This window comes from Callospermophilus lateralis, chromosome 19, assembly GCF_048772815.1.
Source record: "Callospermophilus lateralis isolate mCalLat2 chromosome 19, mCalLat2.hap1, whole genome shotgun sequence".
Lineage (NCBI taxonomy): Eukaryota > Metazoa > Chordata > Mammalia > Rodentia > Sciuridae > Callospermophilus > Callospermophilus lateralis.
In genome coordinates, this window is record NC_135323.1 from 5,079,891 (window position 1) to 5,103,871 (window position 23,981).

Sequence of the window (23,981 nt, forward strand, 5' to 3'; positions counted from 1 at the left end):
CTTTGTAAAAAGGGGAGCAAGACAAGGACCCACCGAGCTGAGCCAGGTTGTCAGAGGAATAAAGGAGTCGGCTTCCATAAAGAGCTTAATCCCTGGCTCTTGGCTCCTTCCACACCGCATTTGTTAAATTTAAATTTTAAAAAGGAACAAGATTCTATAAAGTGCAGAAGAGCTATTCCTGCTAGTCGCTTGACAGCTGATTCCCTGCCCTCCCTCCCTCCTTCCTGCTCCTCCCCGTCCAAAGTCAAAGGAAGCTGGAATAGGCTGTACCCCCAAATTTCCACCCAGAGTGGCAAGAACACCCCAACTGCACCCCCTGTACCAGCCCAGGACTCTACCGCCCTCCTCCCCCTGCAGGCAGGACTCAGGGCAACCCCTGCCCCTGCCAGCTGTGGCCGCGGGGGACCCAGGACCCCAGGACAGACGGGCATCATGTTTCTCATGGACCAACTTTTCCTTTTCTTTCTACTTCCTTTTTTTTTTTTTTTGAATGTACTGGGGATCGAACTGAGGGTCTCCTGCATACTAGGCAAGCTCCCCACCACTGACCTACTCCCAGCTCCTTTTAATTTATTATGAGACAGGGTCTTGTTAAGTTTTCCAGGCTGACCTCCAAGTAAGATCCTCCTGCCTCAGCCTCCCGCATAGCTGGGATCCACAGGTGTGCACCACCGCACCCGGCTTCCCTCCAGCTCTTTTTTCCATGGAAATACAATCCTGGTACCATGTCATTCACCCTCTGAGAGCACACAGTTCAGGCTGGGGATGTAGCTCAGGGACATGGGGAGGGCATTCGGGAAGCCCTAGGTTTGACCTCCGGCACTGAAAAAATAAGGCATGTGTTAGGTCGGGGTGAGGTGGCTTAGGGAACAAAGCACCAGGCCACCCGCAGGGAAAGAAGCACCAATCAGGCGCCCCAGACAAGCAGTGATAGACACCTGTCAATCAGCGGGGTCTCCTGACCGGTCCTGGAAGGACGCGGACCTCAGCAAGATCCCCCGACCAACCCAGGAGGACAAGGAACCCTAAAAACCTCCCTTTCCTGTCCCAAGCCCTCCCTTCCTGCCTAAGCCCAATAACATTCCAGTCCAGTCCGGCCGAGCCTGGGTGGGACTCCCCTGACCGCTCTGTTGGACGGGAGGGTCTCCCCGAGGGAGTCTCAGTAAAGCCTGTTCAGCTGCTTTTCCTCTGCCTCCTCTGGTCACCAGGGCCTGGCCTTACAGTATACAGCTCCGCGTGCTTTAGAGCACCCACAAAGTGCCAACGGTCACTAACTCCGACACTGTGGCCCTTTAGCCATCGGCCGTTCCCTCCTCCCGGGATGTCCACTCATCACTTCCCGCCTCCAGGCCTCCCCTCCCTGGACGGTTCTTGGAAGTGGAACCACGCAGGGCCTGGCCTCCTGCGCCCGGCCTCCCTCACCCAGCACATGCTTTCGAGGGTCCTGGGGTCGCCGCACGGTCAGCGCGTCACTCCTGAGTACCACTGCCCTGGGCAGCGGCGCTGCTGGTGGATGTCCCCAGGGCCACCGCAGACCCAAAGGCAGCAGGGCCATCCCACTGGTGAAGGGAGGCGAGGTTTGAGGTGACTGGGCCAGGCCCCGGGCAAGCTCCGCCGTGGGGCCGGCTGCCGAAGGCCTGCAGCTGTTCTACGGAGCAGGACGAGCCACCCGGTCCGACGCCATGCGCCAGGGGGCGCCAGGGGGCGGAGGGGATGAGGGAGGGGCGCCAGGGGTGGGCGCCAGGGGGCGGAGGGGATGAGGGAGGGGCGCCAGGGGGGGCGGAGGGGGCGGAGGGGACGAGGGAGGGGCGCCAGGGGAAGAAGGGGAGGAGGGAGGGGCTCTTGGGGGCGGGGCGGGGCGAGGGAGGGGCGCCAGGGGGCGAGGGAGGGGCATCAGGGGAAGGAGGGTGAGGGAGGGGCGTGGGGGGGGGCGTCGGGGGCGAGGGAGGGCGTCAGGGTGTGTCAGAGAGAGCACAGGCACTGCCACCTGTCAGCTGGTGCCCTGCCTCTGCCACCTGTCAGCTGTGCCCTGAAGCAACCTCTGAGGCTGCCACCTCCGAGAGGAGAGGAGGAGGAATGAGGCGGGGAGAGGAGGACAGGCTTCCCAGGGGCTGCCCTGGGGTTACAGGAGGACCTGAAGGCCTCCGCGCTGCTGAATGTCACATATATACTTTTTTTAATACTTTTTTTTTTTTTTTTTTGTACCAAGGACTCAACCCAGGGGCTCTTTACCACTGAGCTACACCCCCCAGCCCTTTTTAATTTTTTTTTTTTTTTTTGAAATAGGGTCCTGCTTAGTTGCTGAGGCTGGCCTCACATTTAGCTAATTCACTCGCTGAGTGCCGTCCTCCTGTCTCAGCCTTCAGAGCTGCTGGGATTGAAGGTGTGCGCTATACAGTAGGTTTTAATGGACAAGAGCACAGCAGACCAGCAGGGACTTGAGCAGATGGTTCACACCAATGTCCACAGCTGCCGAAAGGTAGAGATGACTCAAGTGGACCCCACACATGGAGTATTACCCGGCCATAAAGAAAGAAGGAAGAACTTGAAAGCACGGTGCTCTGTAAAATAACCCAGAGGAAACGGGGAGCGACCATAGGGGTCCTCTATAAGGTACCTGGCTCAGCTCTGGCTCCCTTGGAAGAGACAGGAAGTAGAACAGATGTTGCCAGGAGGGGGAAAGGCGGTGGAGAGGTGGTGTCTGATAGGCACAGAGTTTCAACTGGGGGTGGCAAAAGACTTCATAGGTGGATGGTGGTGACAGCTGCACAGTGATATCACTTCCTCAGTGTCCCTGAGGACACACTTGAAATGGTTACAGGGGAACTGTTCACCTTATGTGTATTTTGCCAACATAAAGAAAAAGTCAACCAGCTTGTCCTGATGTGGATGGGGAGGTCACGTCTGCGTGTGTGTTTGTCACCTCGGCACCTCTGTCTCCAAGGCGCCTCTGTCTCCACGTCTGCTTGGCTCACCGCTGAATTCCCTGAGGCCTGAAGGACACCTGGGACAGTGTAGACACTCAGCCAAGCAGTGTCTCAGCCTGGAAAGGAGAAGCAAGGAAACAGGACGGAAGGAGGGAGGAGGGAAGGGGCAGGTGCCGGGGAAGGACAAGAAGCTGAACTGTCCTCCCGGAGGCACAGGGGCCCTGGCCTCAGAGGGAGCAGGCCTGTGTCCACACTCACAGCTCAAAGGGTGCCTGTCTGCTGCTGTCCACATGCCACCTGCAGAGGCTGAGCTCTGGAGGGTTCTCCTTTGGGCAGGAGACTGACATCTCAGTATGTCCCTCTGTGGTCGAGGTAGGGTGCATGAACCAGGTGGAGAGGAAGACTTTTCCTAGCCTTGACAGGTCCCTAGAACTGCAGCTGCAGCCGGGGTAACAATTAGCTAAGCACCTGGCTTCTCCGCACCTGGAGAATGTGCCAGCCAAGCTGCCTGTTCCCACCCTCTGCACACAGACCTGCTTCTGAGCATCACCAGCACCTCTGGAATGGCTCAGGACCTCCAGGGCCAGCAGGGGCCCCGACAGCTCAGGGAGAGCCTGATCGGCAAAGCCAGAGCAGCCTGAGGGTGACCTGGTGCGTCGGGGTCTTACTCAGAGGAGGACGCTGTCTCAGACTTCCTAGGTGTCTGGGGAATGCCTTGGGACCTTACCTCTGCTTCCTGGCTGCACCCCGGCCTCCAGGAGGGAAACCCTTATTCAGTCCACTCTCTGCCCGGCAGCAGAGACCCTCGTAATCCCAAACCCCCCGCCCCCCTGTGCTCCCTTACTGAAAGCTTTCCAAAGTTGCCAAAGTCCTTGATGAGGCGGGTCACCAGTCCCTGCCCATACCTGCTGCCACTTTCCAGCTCACCCTGGTGCCCAGCTGGGCCTCGACTTTCTTCAGAGAGATGAGTCCTGCCCAGCGGGCCTTCGTGTGCCTTGCACCCCTCCCTTTGAGTCTCTCAGCCAGGCTAACTTAAATGACCCTCTGGTGTCCACCAGTGGCCCTTCTCTGTGTTCCTGCAATGACTAACCATCTCAAGATGACAAGGCCCAAGCGTGGCTCAGTGGCAGAACACTGGCCTCGCATGCAGGAGGCCCTGGGCTCCATCCCCAGAGCTCCAACGACAAAAAGGGGGGTTGGGTGGGGGGGTTGGACAAGACAGAGTGCACCTTCCTGGAGCTTCAATGAAAAGATCCATCAGGACAAAAAAACAAAGTAGCTGAATAAGGATGCCTTTCAAAAAGTGGCTAGGAAACAAGGATTGGTAGCCCCTTGTCTAGCACAGCACTTGGCACAGGGAGAACTCTGTGCCAAGGGAACCCTGTAAATATGGGGTGCAACGTGCACACAGGCGTGAAGCAATGCACATGGGAAGTAACGTGTGAGGCCCCCAGTTCACTTCAGGGCTCTGGGAACCAGAAGATCCCTCTGCTGGGCAGCAGACTGTGTCTGTTCTCTCAGCCCAAATCAGAGCGCAACGAGGTGGTGGCCGGTGCTTCCCTCAATCTGCCAGCAGCATATCAGATGCTGGCCCCAGGGAACTCATTTAAACATTTAAATAAGGCCCCTGCTGCTTTGTTAAAACTGTGTTCACAACAAGATCCCAACTGTCCATAACAACGATTCCACCTGTACTCGTCTGGGCCTGGGCTGAAAAAAAATTTCTCTTTCCAGGTCGCTCTTTATTAACAATCCCCTTGCTGAGTTACAGGCTGGTTATCAATATGACACAGCCAGGTCTTTAAATATTTTAACACTTAATTGCCGAGCGACAGAACCTCACCTCCATAACCTTTCTGCACACAAAACGCCTACTGCTTATGAAACCCTAGCCCAGGCAGCTCCCTTGTTAGGGTCTGCAGAATCAGAGATGACCTGGAGCCACCGGGATTTGGAGTCCCCAAGGCCCCCAGGGTGCTGGCTGGACAAGAGAGGAGAGGGCACTCCTGAAGCCACTCCGCGGAGGCTGGTGCCTAAATGTTCACGGAATGTCGGAGCCGGAATCCAGAGCATCTGGTGAGGGTGCAGTCCACGGGGTCAGATTCTCTCAGTACCAACTCTGCCAGTTGCTGACTATTATGGGCTGCATTCTACCCCTTAAAATGATGGGCTGGCATCCTAACCCCTGCCACCTATAAATGTGACATTATTTGGAGACAGCGTCTGTACAGAGGTAATCAGTCCAGAATAGGGTCATTAGAGTGTCCTTATAAATCCAACGTGGCTGGTGTCCTTATCAAAGCAGGACGCTTGGATGCAGAGAATACCCCTGTGTAGGCTCGGCCTATGATTCCGCAAACCCAGGAACCACCAGAAGCCAGGAGAGAGGACCTCGACTTCAGGGGGAGCGAGGCCCGGCTGAGATCAGGTTCCAGGCCTCCAGGACTGCGGGCAATACATGCCTGTCATTCTGGGCCACCCAGTTATGGCAGCCCTGGCAAACGCAGCATTAAAGGACAGTCTCCTTAGCATGCTGGCCTCAGGATCGCAAGTTCAAGGCCAGTCATGGTGACTTAGAGGGACCTTATGTCAAAAATAAAAATAATATAAACACAAGTCCAAAGCAATGGAGAGAGCTGATGTGGTCTGAAGCCGTGAGCCAAAATAAATCCTCTTTAAACAAGAAAGAAAAAAAAAAAAAAAGAACCTGTTTAAATCCATTAAAAAAAAAAACAAAAAAAACACCAAACACAGCAGAGAACTCTTTGGAAGGAATGTACCCATGCAAAGACTTGTGCAAAGATGTTTACAAGCAGCATTATCATTCACAAAAGCGCCAAATTGAAAACAACCTCTATGTCTGTCAACTGGTCGAAGGATAAACAAACGTGCTGTTGCCGCGCAGCCAAGCATCATTGATCACGAAGAAATGCAGTACCATCCTTGCTGCTCGGTGGACGAGCCTTGAGAACATCATACACCTGGGTGGATCCTCATGCCCAGGCCCATCAACACAAAAACTCAGCTTTTTATATGTCAATCATATCTCAATGAAGAGGTTTATTTAAAGAAATATTGCACTAAGTGTGAGAAGGCAGACACAAAGCTCCATGTATTGTCAGATGCCCTTGATACGAAACGTCCAGAAAAAACAAATCCACAGAGACAGAAAGTGATGAGCGGTGACCTGGGGTTGGGGGCGCAGGCTGCAGGTCAGGGGAAGGAGAGAGATGAGGGGCACATGGCCAAGGGGTGTGAGGGAGCTGCTTTTGAGGGTGATTAAAGTGCTCAAGGGCTGGGGGTTTCACGCCTCCTGGCAGAGAGTGGGCTTATGTGGCGAGGGTCGCGGGGTCCATGACTCCACTAACACCGCAGACTCCCATCCTTTAAATGGGTGAGAAAACCGTGTGTGAGTGACTCCCAAGCAGCCATTCAAGCCCCAGCCGAGGACAAGGACAAGCCGTGGTTCACACCCGTTTCCCAGCGAGCCCCATCCAGGCACCAAGCCCTTGACTGAATCCTCACTTCAACGCTGCCTGCTCCTCCCCAGGTGCTTCAGTGGCCCCGGTTTCCCAGAGACCCTGAAGCCCAGAGGAAGTAGGGAGTGTGCCCAGGCCAGGGCAGGGACCCAGCACCCGGGTCTGGGAAAGAGGATAACCTAGATTCCACAGAGACAGCACCCCCTCCGCCCACCTGCTAGGACCAGGCATTCAAAAGACAAGGACCCTCCCCAGCCACTCTGGATTCCTTTCTCTGCTTGCCAAGGCAACACCAGCCCACTCTTTGGGACATCCATATAAAATGCTATCAAGAAAGAAGCAGAGGCCCTGGAATCTCGCCTTCAGGAGCCAAACTCCCATGCAGGAATTTGGAGAGAGATATCCATTCCTTTGATTAGTTTCCTTGCTTCCTCTCTCCCTCTCTCCCTCCCTCCCTCCTTTCCTTCCTTTCTTTCATTGGGGATTGAACCCAGGGGTGCTTAACCACTAAGTCACATCTCCAGCCCTTTTTTGTATTTTATTTATTCGTCTTGCTGAGTTGCTTAGGGCCTCACTGAGTTGCTGAGGCTAGGTTTGAACTCACAATCCTCCTGCCTCGGCCTCCCAAGCTGCTGGGATTTCAGGTATGCACCACCACGCCTGGTCTTGGTTAGATACACTTTTTTAAAAAAATATTTTTAGTTGTAGATGGACACAATACCTTTATTTTGTTTATTTTGTTTTTTTGTTTGTTTGTTTATTTTTATGTGGTGCTGGGGATCAAACACTGTGCCTCATGCATGTAGGCGAGCGCTCTGCCACTGAGCCACAACCCCAGCCCTAGATACACTTTGGAAGTGAAAGAAAAAAATATTTTTTTTGGAGAGGGATTTGAAAAGATCCCCACACAGTGGAATTATAACCAATTCCATGAGCCCAATTTCAGTTATTTATGTCACTGTTGGTGGACTTTTGAAGAAGCAAGGGACATGTAGAATCTCAAGTTGGTTTTGTTAAACAAAACCCAGAAGGCCAGCTCCTTGGTCACTTGGATGCAGTGGAAACAGCTGAATCCATCCGGAACTTCCCCGGCATCTGATCCAAACTGAGGGCAAGTGTTTAGCTGGGAGACAAAGAGGGACCTTAAGTGCAGAAAAACCCCTTTTGTGCCCACACCGCCTGCAAGTTATGTGCAGTTATGCAGCTATTTTGGGGACAATAATGTTTTGTAAACAGTCGGCAAAGTGGCTTTGTGGGCAGTGTTTCTGTGGCTTGGGACCGTTTCGCAGACAAGGACCATACAGAAGATAAGAAGACATGGTTGTGACAGTCCCTTTGAAAAGTACAAATAAATTAACACCGGTATGGATAATAAGTAATAGAAAATACTTAAAAAAAAATTTTTTTTACTTGTTGATGGACCTTTATTTTATTTACTTGTTTGTATGCAGTGCTGAGAATCGAACCCAGTGCCTCACACATTCGAGGCAAGCGCTCCAGCACTGAGCCACAACCCCAGCCCTGAAAGCACCTTTTAAAAAAAATGTCTATCCACAGGGCTGTGTCTGGGGCTCAGTGGTGGAGCGCTTACCTTGCACACGTGAGGCCCTGATTTGATCCTCAGCACCACATAAATAAGTAAGTAAAACAAAGGTATTGTGTCCATGTTCAACACACACACAAAAAATAAACAAATAAACAAATAAATAAAAATACCTATCCACAAGCCTCTACTGTAGGTGCCCAGATCCATTAACACCTGGAGACAGTTGCAGATGGGGGGTAACTGAGCCATCCTGCATTTTCAGGACGAAGTCTTTCAGTGCAGGTTTAACCTGCTCCAGGAAAGGCAGGTGATCCGTGGTGCCAGTCATATTAAGACATCCACAGGCATGTGATTGTTTTATATACATTCTTTTACTTATTTATTTATTTATCTTTTTAGCTGTTGACAGACCTTTATTTTATCTACTTATATATGGTGCTGAGAATCTAACCCAGTGCCTCACACAGGCCCAGCAAGTGCACCGGCATGTGATATTTTAAAGTACAATGACTGTAAATATTTTTGAGAACCCTGAACGTGCAAAACTGAGTTCACATTTTTTAAGCCTGCGCCATAGTTGGTTTTTCATTCTATGGTGACATGTCTTAGCTTGGTGGCCAAGATTCACGGCTCCCTGGACCATCCCAGAAGGTTAGAATGTCTTTCTCTTCTTCTGAATGAGTCGGTGAGTTTTCAGGTCTTTAGAATACATGTGCTGCCAGGAGGCTTGGACCAAGCATAGTTATTTATATTGACCTGCCACTTTTTGTCTGCTTGGTAGGACCGGGCCCTGTGCCGGGCAATGGAGACACATGCCCACAACCACTTTTAATCCTTGTGACAACTTCATGAGGTGCGTCGAATCCTCCCCATTTCAGAAATGAAGAAACCGAGGCTCAGAGAATTTCAGAGACCTTCCAAAGACACGCAGCCAGAACACCCACCGCAGAGCAGCAGTGGGGACCTAGCCCCTCTGACTCTGTGCCCCTGGATCTCTTTATCGCCCACCTGGAGTCCCACCCCCATGACAAAGAAGGAAAGACGGACGACAACAGCAATCACGCGGCCTCCTGCAGCACCCCCCCTCAGCAGACCCTGCACTGGAGCCTTCCATAAATTGACCCTCCCTGTGTTGACCGGATTGGAAAGCAGATGATCCCCCTGTAGACGGGGAGAGTGGTGGCTCTGAGAGGTCACCCAGCCAGGCAACTGTGGAGCTGGGATTCCCCAGGATGCAGGGGCAGGTGGGGCAGATGGGGGTGGACCCAGGCGTCTCCACACTTTGCAGAAAACCCTCTATAAGGCCTGGTGTAGTAACTGGGAGCAGCCTGCACTGGGGGCTCCCACCAGCACAAGGCCTCGCCACTGAGGGCACCATGAACCATCTCATTCACTCCTCACCCCAACCCATAGCGCTGCCCTCATTTTCCCAAGCAGGAAAGAGAAGCTCCAAGAGACAGAACAATGACACTAAGAAGGAATCCTATGTCAGCCTGTCCCCAGCGCCTGTCCCACAGTACAAAGGCCACGGATCCAGGAGGCAACCAACGTTAGCTGGCCACACAACACTGATAGGTGGCACAGCTTCTGTGACGTGTCCTGAATGCCCTGGGCCAGACCCTTCCCACCTGTTCATTCACCCCCTCTCACCTCCTGGTCTCAGCTTCATTGAAGGGCACACACAGAGGGTCTGGGGACACAGTGGTTAAAATCAGGACTCTGGAGTCCCCTCTAAGTTGATCTGAGTCCTGACTCCACCTCTCCCTGAGACAGAAATTGGGGCCACCCCTCAACCTGTATGAGCTTCTATCTAGTAGAGGTAAGTGGGATTAATAAATTGAAGGAAACCTTGCATGTGAAGAGTTAGCAATGCAAATGCTCAATGCTTTATTATTATTACAAAATAATATTTTGTAATAATTTGCAGCTATTAATTCAAAAAGGACACCAGTCATTTAGCCCCGATATCCTTGTTTCCCATCTGAAGGGTCTGAAGTAAGAGCAAGGTAAGCTTTCAACTAGGGGAAGACAAACAGTTCTTAAGTTCTGGTCACTGGGCAGGGTTTCCAGAAGTTCTGAAAAGGTGGGAGGGTGACTGGTCAGAAGCCTGACTCACCAGGGTAGCTGAATAACTCAATAATGCTTTCTCATCTGGGGGTCCAGGGAGCTCCCTCTTCTTCCCACCAGAGCTGGCTTCCTGAGTCCTTCCAACTATCCCGTGGGGGGCCCGAAAATCCAGGGTCACTCACCGCCATGACCAGCTCAAAAGGGTACTTGTAGACACGGACAGGAGACTGGTACTTCTGCACCATGCTCACACTTGGAAGCCACCCAGATGGTGGCCAGCACAAAGCCTGGTTGAGGGGTGACTGGTGAGACAGTAGCTCCTTTCACACCAAGCAGGAACACTCCCCAGCCCCTCTGGCCCACCCACACTTCTCTCCAGCCCTCAAAGTGAGGCAGTTGATATGATTTCCAAGTTAGTCCAGGCCAGGCTTCAAAGACCTGTCCTGTCCACTACCCAAGACCCCAGACTACACTCACCCCTCCAAGAGCAGTTAGCACCTCCAAACCTTCCTCCATTCCCACCCCTTCACAGGGAGGGTCCCCAGAATCACCCTTCACCGTCACACGCAGGCGCACACACACGCAAGCGCGCACACACGCAATTCCTACACTCCCACCATTCTCTTCACACTGCTCCCACAGCTTGCCACAGACATCCTGACGCATAGCCCCCCAAGTATCCTGCGCTCCTATTTCCCCCAAGACACTCTCACATACACACAAGGGTCACCAAATTTCACCTGCACTGTCTCTGCCACACACATGCATGACTCCCCTCTCACACAGGACCACCATGCACAGGTACACAACTTTGCACACTCACGCAGCTCTCTGAAGCACACACCTACCCAAATCCACGCACACAAAATTTCCCTGATGTACACAGACGTGCACACACACACTCATGCGCACACGCACTTGCACACCCACACAGAAGCAGGCACACAAGCATATGCACGCACAGGCCCCCGCAACCCTGCTCACCTCAGCTCTTGGGGTCTCTGGGGACACAGCCTGGGGGGCAGTGTCCTGGCACTCGCCTGGCCCAGGAGCTGAGCTCGCCGGGTCTCCAGCGGTCGCCGGGCGGGAGCACAGCGCCTGGGGCGGAGCCCGACCGCGGCTGCCAGGCCAGGGGCCTTAAGGCCAGCACACCCGTCGGTCCAGCCAGCAGGGGAGGAGCCCGGGAGACTGGAGAGAGACCTGCCGGGCCCGGAGCGCTCCAGGACCCGGGACAGCGGAGATCGTGGCTGGCCCCGCCCACGCCCTGGCCCCGCCCACGCCGCCTGCCACGGCCCCGCCCAGGTTTACCTTGCTCACTTACTGGCCCCGCCCCGGTCGGATTCCTCCCTCCCCTCTTAGCCCCGCCCTCACTTTGCATGTCCCTGGCTTGACCACACCCTCATCCCGACCCTTCCTCCGGATTGGCCACGCCTCCGGACGGCCCTGTGTTCCCGTCCCGCCCCCAAGGCGCCCAGCCTCCGGAACCACGGGGCGGCTGGAAGGTCCCTGCCCCCAGGTGGGCTCCGCGCCCCGCCGGGCCAGCGCCTCCGGAGCAGTGTACTTCAGCCCTTCAGTGCGGGTGCATCGTCCCTCGCTCAGGTTAACCTCGGCTTCATCCCGCAGCCCTGGGCTGGAGCCCCGCTCCTTCCTCCACTGGCCGTGCCCAGGAGGCCCCTCCAGGCGTCCTGCACGGGTCCACAAAGCGCCCGCTCTGCGTCGGGCCCTGCAGGCGCTGAAGAGTCACCAGAGAACACACCAGACTTCCTTGCCCTCGTGGGTCTTCACTCCATAGGGGAGACAGCCATTAAATAAATAAGGCAAAGAAGTAGGTGGAGAAAAATGCCAAGTGGGGGTGGGAGGGCTTCAAGAAACCAGCGGAGGGAGGTTTAAAACCAGGCGCATCAGGACCATCCTGGGAGGGCGACATCTGCCCACCCCCCACCCCCCATTTTAGCTCACATCCGAACCCTTCAGCCCACGGGCCTCGCGGAGGCCCAGCTCTCCCCTCCTGAGTCCTGCCTCTCCACTCCTCATCTGTTTGGCCTGCAGGAGCCCAGACGCCGGCTCTGCATGGCACTGTCACCCAGCAGCTAGTCTGCGCCCGCCCTGCATGAACTCGCCTTCCGTGTGGGGGAATCAGACCCGGCTCCCACGGAGGCAGGCGGACAGCCCTCGGGACACCTCGGCTGTCCCTGCAGTGAGCTGCTCCTGTTCCCTGCCCAGCCGGCATCCCATTCTAGTCCTTGTGTCCACTCATTCGCCTTGGTTTCTGGTGGTCTCTCTCCGGAGACTGTGAGCTCCCTGAAGGCAGGGCTGTGGCTGCCTCATTGGTCAGCCAGCGAGTCTTCAGGATCTTAACTGGGGACCGTGCAGGCAGCAGGTGCTCCGTGCCCTCTGGGTTATCCAGGATGGAAATGGGACGCAGAGTTCCCCTCACCGCCACAAGGTGGCGGCAAATGACAGCCCACGGCGTCGGGAGCAGCCGCAGGTGAGTAGGCTGGCGGGGCTCCTCCCCGTGCCCTGCGCGAGGGCTCGGTGCCAGGCACGCGGTGTACATCAGCAGTGTTAGCTGGTGTCGCGAGCACAAAAGGCGAGTGGGCGCCTCCTCTGCCCCCAACACGGGAGGATTGACTCTGCGGGGGCGGGGGCTGGTGCGGGGACTGGACACCGAGCGCTCCACGCAGAAAATGGGACCCGCAGGGGGCATGAGAACTTCACTTCCTCTTCCTCCAGCCCAAGGGAACAAATAGATAATGTCACTGTCACCTACCACGTGTGTCTCCTATTCTTACCCCGCTTCTACTGTTAATTATTCCTCCCGTCCCCCTTTTCGTGATGTTGAGGACCAAGCCCAGAGCTTCCTGCGGTCTAAGCCAGCGCTGCACCACTCCCAGCGGCCCACCACTGTTCCAGGCGCCGTCTTAGAAGCACTAATTCATTTAATCCTCAAAACAGCTTCTATAGTTATGAACATGTTTTTGAACTTGATAGAGGTGGTGGTTGTGCATGGTGTTTCTACTAAGTACCACCAGACTGAATACACTAAAATGGCTCGTTTTAAGCCCAGCTCAGGGGTGCAGCCTGTAATCCCAGCAACTCGAGAGGCTGAGAGGCAGGAGGTCACAAATTAGATGCCAGCCTCAGCAATTTAGCAAGACCCTGTGTTGAAATAAAAATTAATTAAAAAGCACTAGGGGTGTGGCTCAGTGGTAAAGTCCCCTCGGTTCAATCCTCAGTAAAAAAAAAAAAGAAAAAAGAAAAAAAAAGCTTGATTTTATGTTCCATGACTAGTTTTCAGAGTCTTTTAAATTTAACCTTTATTTTATTTTTTGTGTGGTGCTGGGGATTGAACCCAGGTCCTTGTGATGCAAGACATGCACTCTACCAACTGACTATGTCCCCAGCCTGTTTGGTTGTTGTTTATGTGGTGCTGAGGATTGAACCCAGGGCCTCACTCAACCTGGGCAAGTGCTCTACCACTGAGCCATAACCCCAGCCCCTCAAAGGTATTTTAATCTGCATTTTACACAGAAGGAAACAGGCACAGAGAAGTTAAGTAACCCGCCCAAGAAAACAGCTAGTAAGAGACTTGAACCCAGGACTGGTCCTCTAATGCCTTCTTCCCCCAGGGACGTGGCAAAGTGCCTCGAAGCTGTGATTTCCTAGCCTTCCTTGCAAGATCCACGTACCCAGCCCCCAGATGAGGAGGTCCTAGAAGTCCACACCAGTCCCCTGGGGATGCTGGGGCGGGACCCAGGGATTCAGGGCAGGATTTCAGCCTCTTGCCCAGTCCGGCTGGTCCTGCAGGGATGAGCCTGCATAGCTGCCTGGTGAGGAGGCAGCTTGGGGGACCCACCCCACCCCATTCACCTGAACGTCTTCCCGGCAGAAGAGCGGCTGCCGCGGGAACTTCAGCCACTAGCAACCATTTATTTGAGTAAAACACCAGGTGCCAATGCCCCGGGAAGGGAAGTGTCCTCAGCTGGGTGGCCCAGACCCAGGGTGAGGAGCAAGGTGGGAGCCAGAGGAGCCAGGTCCAGGCCCAGGGTGGGGGCGCAAGTGGTCCTGATCTGCTCTTGGAATACAGGAGGGCCCTGGGGGCTGAGGCTGCCTGGAGCCAGGCAAGCAGGGCCAGGGCGCCCACCTCGTTGACTGGGGTGAAATACCCGGAGCATGAAAGTCACCATCTCCACCGTGTCCCAGTGTGGGATCCAGGGGCTGGGCCTCAGCACCCCCTCTCATCAGGAGCACTTTCACGCCCCCCCTCCCCCGCCAGGGAAACAGGTGACACGAAGCAGCCTTCCTCCTCCGCCTCCCAGCCCCAGGCAACCTGCATCCACTGCCTGGAGGATACCGCCTTAGTCCCCAGCCGCCTCTAAATTGTGTTCTTTCTTGGGGATTCGCAGAGCACACCCGGGGGCCCCCTGGATTTGGGAACCTTGAGGGCCCTCAGGGTCAAGACAGGGCTGTGTGTACAGGTTGTGACCTGCACAACTGCATGCAGTGGTCCGGGTCACTGGGCAGCCTCCATGGGCAGAGGCCCAGTCTGGGGCATGGAGACAGAACAGCACGAGAATCTTGGGGCTTGGGGAGGGTGACCAGGAGCTGGTTCCTGTATGGAGGGCATCAGTCTTACAAGATGCAAACACATGGAAATAGCCGTGTGTCTCTTGCACAGAGCTGTGTGTTCACTGCGGCTTAATGTGACCGAGTGTCTCACCTGGATGAAAGCGCAGCACTGGGAGCTCTGTGCACACCCGGGTCATAGGGCTGTCAGGGATCCCGGAGGAGCTCCACGCACAGCAGAGGCTGGGGCTGGCCTGGTGGGAGGGGCCAGCCCCAGGGGACGTCCTGAGGGGCAGCATTTGCAGTGGTGGCCAGCAGTTAAGGAGAGCGGGGAGCCTGCTTTCTTGAGCTCTTGACTCCTACGCTGTCTACTGCACCCTGGAAGTGTGTGGGGTGGTGGCTTCAGTGTATTCAGAGTTGTCCAGCTCTCCCCACAAACAACTGGACATGTTCTTTCTTTTCTTTCTTCTTTCTCTCCCTTTCATTCTTTTTTCCTTCCTTCCTTTTTCCCCTGTTCTCCCCTCCCCTCCCCTCCTCTCCTCTCTTCTCTTCTCTTCTCTTCTCTTCTCTTCTCTCTCTCTCTCTCTCTCTCTCTCTCTCTTTCCCTTCTGGGGATGGGCCTTGTCCTTGCCAACGTCCACCCTGCGGTTGAGCTGTCCCCAGCCCTGGCAGGACATTGGCATAGCCCTTGAGAAGCCCTGTGCGGCCTCCTCCAGCCCCACGGCCACTCACCTGCTCTCTGTCCCCCTGCCTGTGCCTGGCCTGGCCTCTCCTGTGGGTGGACTCTGCACCACGGGGCCTCTTTCCCTCAGCATGGTGGTTCTAGGTCTATCCACGGCCAGCCAGGTGCCAGGGCTCCCTCCTTCTTCTTTTGTGGGGCAGGGAGTTGAACCCAGGGCCTGCCCGGGCTCAGCCAGTGCCCTCCACTGAGCAAGGCCTGCCCTTCGTTCCCATTTGGACTGAGTCACCTCCCCCTGTGGATGCCACCAGGATTCACCCAGTCCTGGTGGGGAGAGGTGTGGGAGTTGGTAGCTCTGCCTGTTTCTGGGTCAGGGGGAAATGACCGCCCAGGAACCTGCCAGGCCAGAGCCCCACAGCTGGACCGTAGGCTGGACGAGCAGAATTGGAGTTCTCATGGCCACTCTCCCATAGGTGTCTCGGGTCAGTTTCAAATCTGGATCCCGCAATCCCTTTGAGTTCAGAAGATGCTCCGAGAGGTGCTGAGGCAGGCTTGACCTGGGAGCCTCGCCACTGGGCAGCCTCCGGTACACTGCCCCAGGCTCTGGGTGACAAGACTTGGAGGGTGTCCAGGTTGGAGTACCAGAGGGTGAAGGGGGTCCCATTCCCTCTCTCCTGCCGCCTTGGTGGCCCAGAGAAGAGGCCCCCTGAGTGTGGAGGGTGCCGTGTCACCGCCACAAGCCACTGTCAACTTGTGTCTTGAAAAACAGCCAGAGTCCGTCATCTCACAGGTCTAAGGCCAGGAATCTGAAACCGGCCTCGCTGGACCAAAGACACAGAAAGGAGTGTCTCAGGCCTGATCCGGGGTTGGAGGCCCCTGCAGGCGAGGCCAGCGGCAGCTTCCCAGCGAGACCTCCGCCCGGCCCAGAGCAGGAGAGGCAGAGCTGAGCCTGCAGAGCCAGCCCGGCCTGGGCAAAGGGCCCTGCAGCCCTGCACTGCCCGGCTACTGGCAGAGGACACAGGGACAGGGAGGCGGAGCACCTTCAGGAGGGCCCAGTAGGGTCAGCGGCAGCCATGGCTCCTAGTCATTGGTGGGATGAGCACCCTGGCCCCAAATGGGGAGCACCCTGGGGAATGGGGGCTCAGCCTGCCCTGCGTCCTTCCCCACTCCTCTCGGCACCCCACAGAGGGGCACAGTGTTGGGGAAGGGGTCCCAGTCCACAGTGCTCCCTCGTCACCCATTCTGCTTGGCCAAGCCCAGCGGGAGCAGGGAGGCCTGCCGTTGCTCGTGGGCCTCACCCCTGCCGTGCCCCATGGCACCACTGAGCTACAGACAAACCTGTGAAGTGTGGCTGTGGTCCAGGAGTGCCCTGGGCACTGAGAATGTTCTGGTAAAAGAGAAACCAGGCCGACCCCAGTCCTGAGGAGTTCACACCCTGGAGAAGTGGCAGCTGACCACCAAACCTGGTGGATTCTACCAGGGGATCCAATTGTGCTGGCAGGAAAGAGGATGGGGAGTGCAGACAGGTGTGGGCGGGCCTCGCTGAGAAGGGGACCTGAGCAAGAAAGGCTTAGAGAAGAGACTGGGGCCGCTAGTGCAAAGGCCCTGAGGCCGCGGTGCCCTCTGTGCACTCTCTGTATCTGAGGCCCTGGGAGGCCATCAGTGTGTGCAGGGCACAGTGAGCAAGAGGGAGGTGGCCAGGGCGGGTGCCAGGGAGAGCAGGCAGGACATGCAGAGGGTTGTCAGTTTGATTTGAGCTGAGGGACTTGGAGTAGCTGAGAGGTGTGGGATAGGAGAGCCCCGTGATTTCGATTTAGCCTCTGGCGGCTGTGTTAAGAAGAACTGTAGTAGAAGAAGGAGGAGGAGGGAGGAGGGAGGAGGGAGGAGGGAGGCCAAGGAGGGGGGAGGAGGGAGGAGGGAGGCCAAGGGGGGGAGGAGGGAGGAGGGAGGCCAAGGAGGAGGGAGGCCAAAGAGGAGGGAGGAGGAAAGAGGGAGGAGGGACGCCAAGGAGGAGAGAGGAGGGAGGAGGGAGGCCAGGGAGGGGGGAGGGGGGAGGAGGGAGGAGGGAGGCCAGGGAGGGGGGAGGAGGGAGGAGGGGCTGCAGTGTCCGGGAGAACTGAGGCCCCTGGTGTGGGGAGAAGGTGGGGTCTAGACCTGGTAGGGGGTCAAGATCCAGGCAGGTGTGCCTGAGGCTGCAGGAAGACCTGGAGCATCAGCAGGGGAGCCCTGCACCTAGGTGGGCCCACCCTGAGGGCCAGACAGGAGCTGGGAAGTGATGGAGCCCCCACCCCCCACGCACATGCCAGCGCCGGCCCCCTCTAGGTGTGAGGTCCTCACCACCAGCTGGGGTCCCACCCAGGGACTGGGCAGGTGGGAGGGGCCCGGCTGCCTTCGCAGCCCCTGCCCGGGGAGGGCCAGCCCCTCCGCTCTGTGCCTGGGTCCTGCTCAGTAAGTGGCCACCAGACACACACGGCTGCACACGTTTGCTTTGATTAAAAGCAGGACTACACAGTCACTCACGTAAGTCACACTGACACAGCAATGGGGTCCCCTCCTCCCCAGGGGCCAGCGGCCACAGGGGGCAGGTGGCTCTTTCCTGTAGCTCCCTGTGTGCCGAACATGCCGCGGGTCCAGGAAGCGCTGAAGGCCTGGCCCAGAGCCTCCCCAGGCCAGCAGAGGCCAGGCCCTTTGTGGGGAACAGGATGGACAGGGCGGCAGGCAGGGCGGGGCAGGGAGCCCAGGGCAGGGAGGAGGGAGTGTTTGTCCTGATGGGCACTGACTCATCAGTCCCCGGGGCTGGGGCCCAGGCGGGGAGGGGGGGGCGGATTAAGCCTGAGCCTGTGACCAGAGAATGGGGTCTGGCCACCGGGGCCCAGGCAGGAATGCTGGAGCTCAGCAGACAGAGTGGACAGGCCGCTGGGGCTGATCCCAGATGGGGGCCATCGCGTGGGGGCCACCCATGGGGCAGGGCCGCTCTGTTTCAAGCATAAACAGCGAGGACACGGTGGGCGACTCCCCCACCCCGGCCTCCTCTGGAGAGACCTGCGGAGCCCTGCACTCCCACCTCCACGGCCCCGGACGCTGACCTCCACGGCCACTTCCGCTCTTTCACCTTCTTAAACACAGTGTCTGTTTTTCCACCCGTTTCCCCTTCACAGGCAAAAGTGCCCTGATATGGGGGTTACATCTTACCTGCTGCTGCTGCCCCACGGCTGGGCATACAGCAGGGGCTCCATAACTGGACGAGTGCCCGTGGAGGAGGCTCTGTGGGGTAAGGATGGAGATTTGGGGGGGGGGGTAGGGAGGAGCCTGGTTGCCATGGAAACGTCAGACTGTGGTCTCCAGGACCTCCACCACCCACTCAGGACCTCTTGCCCAGTCCTCCTCTGGGGGCTGTCCAGGGGCCACTCCCGTGCTCCAGCTCTCCCAGCCACTCACTGGACAGGTCACCAAGTGCACCCTGTGATTCAGGCACCAGCGAGTGCTGCAGCAATGGGGGCTGGGGCACTGGCTCTGGCCGTGGGGTTAGAATCCCGAGTCCCATGGACGGACAATGGCCTTGAGCAGGCATTTCAGGTCTTGGGAATTCAACATCCAGGTCTGCAAACTGAAGAGAGAGCGGCCAGTTCCTCGTCTCCATTACAGAAGTAATCTCCTGGTGGGTGTTTCCGTCAAACTCCTTAGCTCCAGTACTTTAAGTACATGCACTTAGTCATGCCCACGAAACCTCAGCAAAGCTGGAAAAATAGTGCCAAGTGCTTTTTTGACTGGGGTCAAATACTAAGTGCTCACTACTTGACAATGCCAATCAAGTACTTAGCACTTAGTATTCAGCCAAGTACTCAGTACTTGGCACACAGTAAGCACTGAACCAAAGTTGTTATTTCGATTGTTACCTCTCTTTTCAAAACCCTAGGGAGCTGTTGCCTGGTGTCCCCATTTTACAATGGAGAAACCAAGGCTCAGAGAGGTGAAGACATGTGCCCAGGGTCACAGAACTCTGAAATGGAGGAACTGGAATTTGACATCTCGGCTCACTGGTTCTGTTTTACAGGGCGGTTAAGCCACCTGGCCAAGGTCACACAGCCAGGATCATGGCTGAGCCACAATTCAAACCCATTGCTTCAAGAGAATACTTGACTTGAGTTTGTGTTCTGCCCGCCCATGGCCAGTTCTATCCATCACTTAGGCCTGTCGGCTCTAGAGGGAACAGGGTCCTGACCTTCTGACCTGGGCAGGCCCCAGGGTCAGTCACACCCTGGACACTGGCCTAGAATGCAGCCCCACAGGTCTGGCAGCCCAAGCCCAGCAGGCCCCTGCGAGGCAGAGAGAGGAAGCAGGCCTGGGTGAGGAGGGAGGACAGGCCTTTGGGGTGGGTTGGGCAGCCTGTCCTGCAGGATCCAGGCCTGGCAGAGCCTGTCCAGCCCCACCCAGCTCCACTCTCCGCCCTGACAGGGTGACCTCGCAGGGCAGCCTCATAGCCTGAGAAGCCCTGGCATAGGCCCAGGGAGGTACCCAGGGATGGGAAATGGCCCAGGGTTCGTGACGAGGTGTCTGTAACCCCAAGGCCTGGGTCTGCAGAACAGGCAGAGGGGCGATGTGGCTGGTCAGCGTGGACTCCGAGAGAGGCCCCTCTGAGCCCAGTTAACCCCTCCAAGGCCTGGTACCAGGGGAAGGGCCAGGGCAGTGGGGGGCTCAGAGCAGCGGCTGTCCAACCCCCTGGGAGTTGTTTCAGTCTTCTGACAGCAGCCAGGCTGTACAGGTGGATCTAGGGAGGGCCACCGGGGGTCATGGGAGGGCATCTCCCTGGCAGCAACGGTGGGGGCTGCAGGCCAGGGGGAGGTGGCCAGGATTGGGCAGGCAGCCAAGGGTGGGGGCCTGAGGTGCATTCTCCAGGGATGAGTCAGGGGCAGGCAGCGCCTGTGAGTCACTGTGGACCCTCTCCCGTCCCTGCTGCCAGGGCCCGGGCCTCCACTCTCCCCAGGGGATGGTGTGGGGAGCTCACCAGGCCCCCAGCCCAGGGCCGAGTGAGTCAGCCCTTGTGGGTTGGAGGGCCAGCAGGATTTTCCATTTTCCTGCGAGGAAGTCAACACGGGTGAGCTGGGCCACTCCCCTCCTAGCCCTTGGAGGACTAGGAGGAAAAGGGCCTCCACACCAGGAGCTCTGCACTCTGTACACGGGCTGTTCCAGAGAGGTCAAACCATCTATCTGAGGTCACACAGCTGGGTTTATAGCAAAACCAGGAATCAAACACAGGCTGGCTTTGAACTAAAGCTTTGGCTTTTCCCAACCACGTATGGACTTGTGCACATCTGTCCCTGTCCTCAGCTCTGATTCTCAGGGTGGCCCCAAACCACCTGCTTCAGTGTCCAAGGGCATAGGTGGTTTTAAAATGCAGATTCCTGGGCCCTGCCAAGACCTACTTAGCTATAATTTGGGGGGAGGCCCTTGAAAGATGCTTTTTAAGTGCTCCCCGCGTTAGGGTGAGGCCACAGAGTCAGAGAGCAGAGAACGGGGCACCCGTGGGAGGATGGACCTGGGCCTGGCCCTGGGAGGAGAGGCTGGACTCCACCGTGAGGAGCAGGCCACTGTTCCCTGGCAACGGTGGGTGGGGCGGTGCCGCCCGTCTTGTTTCACCCTAGCTCACAGGTGAGCACCCAGGGAGCAGCTCTGCAGCTGCAGCCGGGGACAGGATGGTGGTGGCAAGGAGGGCGCAGGTGACCCTTGTGAAGATGGTGGCATCCTTCCAGCCAGTGACCTTGTCTGGCTGCAGAAAGAGGCCAGGTGTTGGGGGTGAGGGTCACCTGGTTGCCAGGCACCTGGGTGGCCTGCAGGTGCACCCACTTAACCATCGTCCTGCAAAGCCCAGGAAAGCAAACAGCCTCGGCAGACCTCGGCGGCAGGTCCTCCCCTCCACCCCTGCAGCGGAGGGGATGAGTCACCTGGCCTAAGAGGGCTCCGAGGAGCCAAACAAATCCCACGTGCCCGGGGAGGATGCACGAGGGGAGAGCAGACCTCCCACCCCATCCGGCCTGCCCACAAAGGAAAGCACACACATGTTCACACCCACGTGCCCACACCGCCAGGCCAGCTCCGGCCCGCTGAGAGCGGGAGCAGAGAAGTGGGAAGAGCACTAGGGGAAGTCCTCTCTGAATCTGCTGGTCCTCTGCCCCACTCCTGGGCCAGGCCCAGCTGAGTCAGCAGGAGCTGGGCCAGCTGCCCTGCGCAGGGAGTGAGAGCCAGGGAGCGTGTGGGGGTCCAAGAGCACAGGCACTGGGGCAGGCTGGCTGGTTCCAGCCCAGCTGAGCTCTGTACCTCTCAGGGCTGTTCCCTTCCCTGGAGAGTAAGCCCAGAACTGCCCACCTCCCAGGCAGGGAGCCCTGGCCTGCCTCACCCCGCCAGGGTAGCTGGAGAGAACCAAGCAGCAGAGATGCGTTGGCCACGAGCCATGTTGCCTGGCGCAGAGTCAGCCCTTGATAAACAAAACCTGGCACCACTTCCATCAAGAGCCATGGTGTGCATCAGCTGAGCTCCCAGCCCGCTGACCCGGGATCCCCGGTCCAGTTCCTGCCCCAAACCAACCTCCACTTTCCTAGGAGTTGCAGGGGAGGGGATTCAGAAGTTTGGAGAAGTCCAGAGCGTTGACCCTGTTTGGAGCTCCCACGCAGCCTGTGCCCCTCGACCCCCCATACACATACCCCTCCCATTTGCTAGGGCCTCTGACTGCCAGGACCACGCTAGGTGCTCACATGCAGGATCTCATGGGGGTGACCCTGTGTTTGTGCCCACTTCACAGAGGAGAAAAGGCACAGGGACTGGCCCATGTTCTCACAGTTGGAAAGGCCTGAGCGGGGTTCCAGCCTGGTCTCTCCAGGCTCCGCTTCCTTCCCAGTGAAACCCAGGCTCCTCCTTCCTGAGGTCACTCTTGGCTGCTTCTAGTGGACCCTTCTGGGAGTACACAAGCCTACCACACTGGGGGTGGGGGTGCGGCTGCCCCACCTGCTCTGCTGGAGAGAGGCGCGAGCCAGGAGAGGATTCCGCCTTGGTCTCTGTGCACCACCTCTGCCCTCTCCTCCACACCAGCCTCTCCCCAACTGCCCCCCCAGTGTGGACCCGCCCTGGGCAGTTCCCTCTCTATGCTCACAGTGTCCCAGTGAGGTCCCTGTGGAGTGCCGGCGTGAGAGCCACCTGTGGGGAAAGGTAGTGGAGAAATAAGGAAAGGCAGAGCAGGGCCAGAGCCAGCTGGACCAAGCCCCTGGAGAGCCCCTCCCTGTGACCACTGCTGTGTGGGGAAGGGGTCTCTGTGGTGAGCAAGCTCGGTGTGGTGTCCAGGTCCCTGCAGGTCCCAGGGGACCCCAACACACACCCGTGTTCCTAAAGCCTGGCTCCTCTGACGTCTGCTCCTGGCATGAGCTGCCTGGAGAGCATGTCCCCTCAGTGTCCTCAGACCTCGGGAGGGAAGTCACTTCAGGGTGGAGGGAACTGTTCCCGCCTTGCTGGTGAGCCCCGGAGCTGTGAGGACTGCCCCCTGGGAGCCGGGGAGAGGGGCCCAGGCAGAGCCCAGATGGGAGTTGGGGTCGGGTTTGGGGGAGTCCTGTGCAGAGCTTTCTGCCTGAGCACTTGGGGGCTGCAGGCAGGACCTCTCTCTCCTCCTGGCTTTTCTGAGGACTTGTCAATGTATCGGATTCCTGGGCCCCTCCCCAGACTCCCCAGTCAGGACCTCAAGGGTGCCAGGACCTGGAATCTGCACTTTATAAACTCCCCCAGAGACTCCAAAGCACAACAACCTCCGAAATGCTGTCTCTGCGCAGCCCTTTATTGGCACCTGGTCCCTTTGAAAAGCCAACAATTTGAGTTGTGTTTTTGTTTTTGAAGTACTGGGGATTAAACCCAGGGTGTCAAGCACGCTAGGTAAGGGCTCTATCATGGAGCTACATCAGCAGCCCTTTTTAATTTTAATTTTTTTAAATATTTATTTTTTTAGTTTTAGGTGGACACAATATCTTTATTTCATTTTTAATGTGGTGCTGAGGATCGAACCCGGTGCCTCACACGTGCTAGGCCAGCGCTCTACCACTGAGCCACAACGCCAGCCCCTTTGTTTTTATTTTTAGGACAAGGTCTCACTAAGGTGCCCAGGCTGGTCTTGAACCGGAGCTCCTCCTGCCTCAGCCTCCCAGCCTCTGTGATTACAAGTGTGCGCCACCTGCAAGTGTTGTGTTTTTTATTAATATGTGCTCCCTTCTCAGGATGACAGCCCTTTGCTGTGCTTTGGCTCTTCCCTCTTATTCAACACACCAAGAGCAGAGAGAGCCCGGTGCAGCTCGGCTGGCAGACGTAGGGAACAGGTTGAGTGAACAAACAAATGAAATTGGACAGGTGAACACATCTTTTGAAAGCAACTTTAGGAGAATCACAACCTCTTAAAGCCACAACCTCTTAAAGCCACCCACGGGTTCCCTGTTAAGGATGGGGGCTTCCTAGAGTCCTTTATGACACTTGGAAACCCCCCAACAAGAGATGACCTGAAGGACACTGGATGACATCAGATGTGCTGGGGTCCAGGGCAGGAGAAATCCTTAGGGATCAATTCCACCCCAACCTCAGTTATAAATAGAAAACATGTGGGGGAGGGACTGGCCTGAAGGCTCCAGACGGTGGAACTTGAACCCAGGACTCAGGAAGCCCGCCCCCGGGCCCCCATCTTCACTCCCTAG

General features: G+C 56.9%; 1 protein-coding gene across 4 annotated transcripts in view; it reads right to left on the minus strand.

Moving 5' to 3' along the window:
* The window catches only part of Sec14l5 (SEC14 like lipid binding 5), a 34,494-nt gene extending 24,230 nt beyond the window's left edge, over positions 1-10,264 (minus strand). For all 4 annotated transcript variants that reach the window (XM_076840610.2, XM_076840607.2, XM_076840608.2 and 1 more), the window contains exon 1: positions 10,202-10,264. In XM_076840610.2, coding sequence (XP_076696725.2) covers positions 10,202-10,264 — 63 coding nt within the window. The remainder of the gene's footprint in view (positions 1-10,201) is intronic.
* Positions 10,265-23,981: the final 13,717 nt, after the last annotated feature.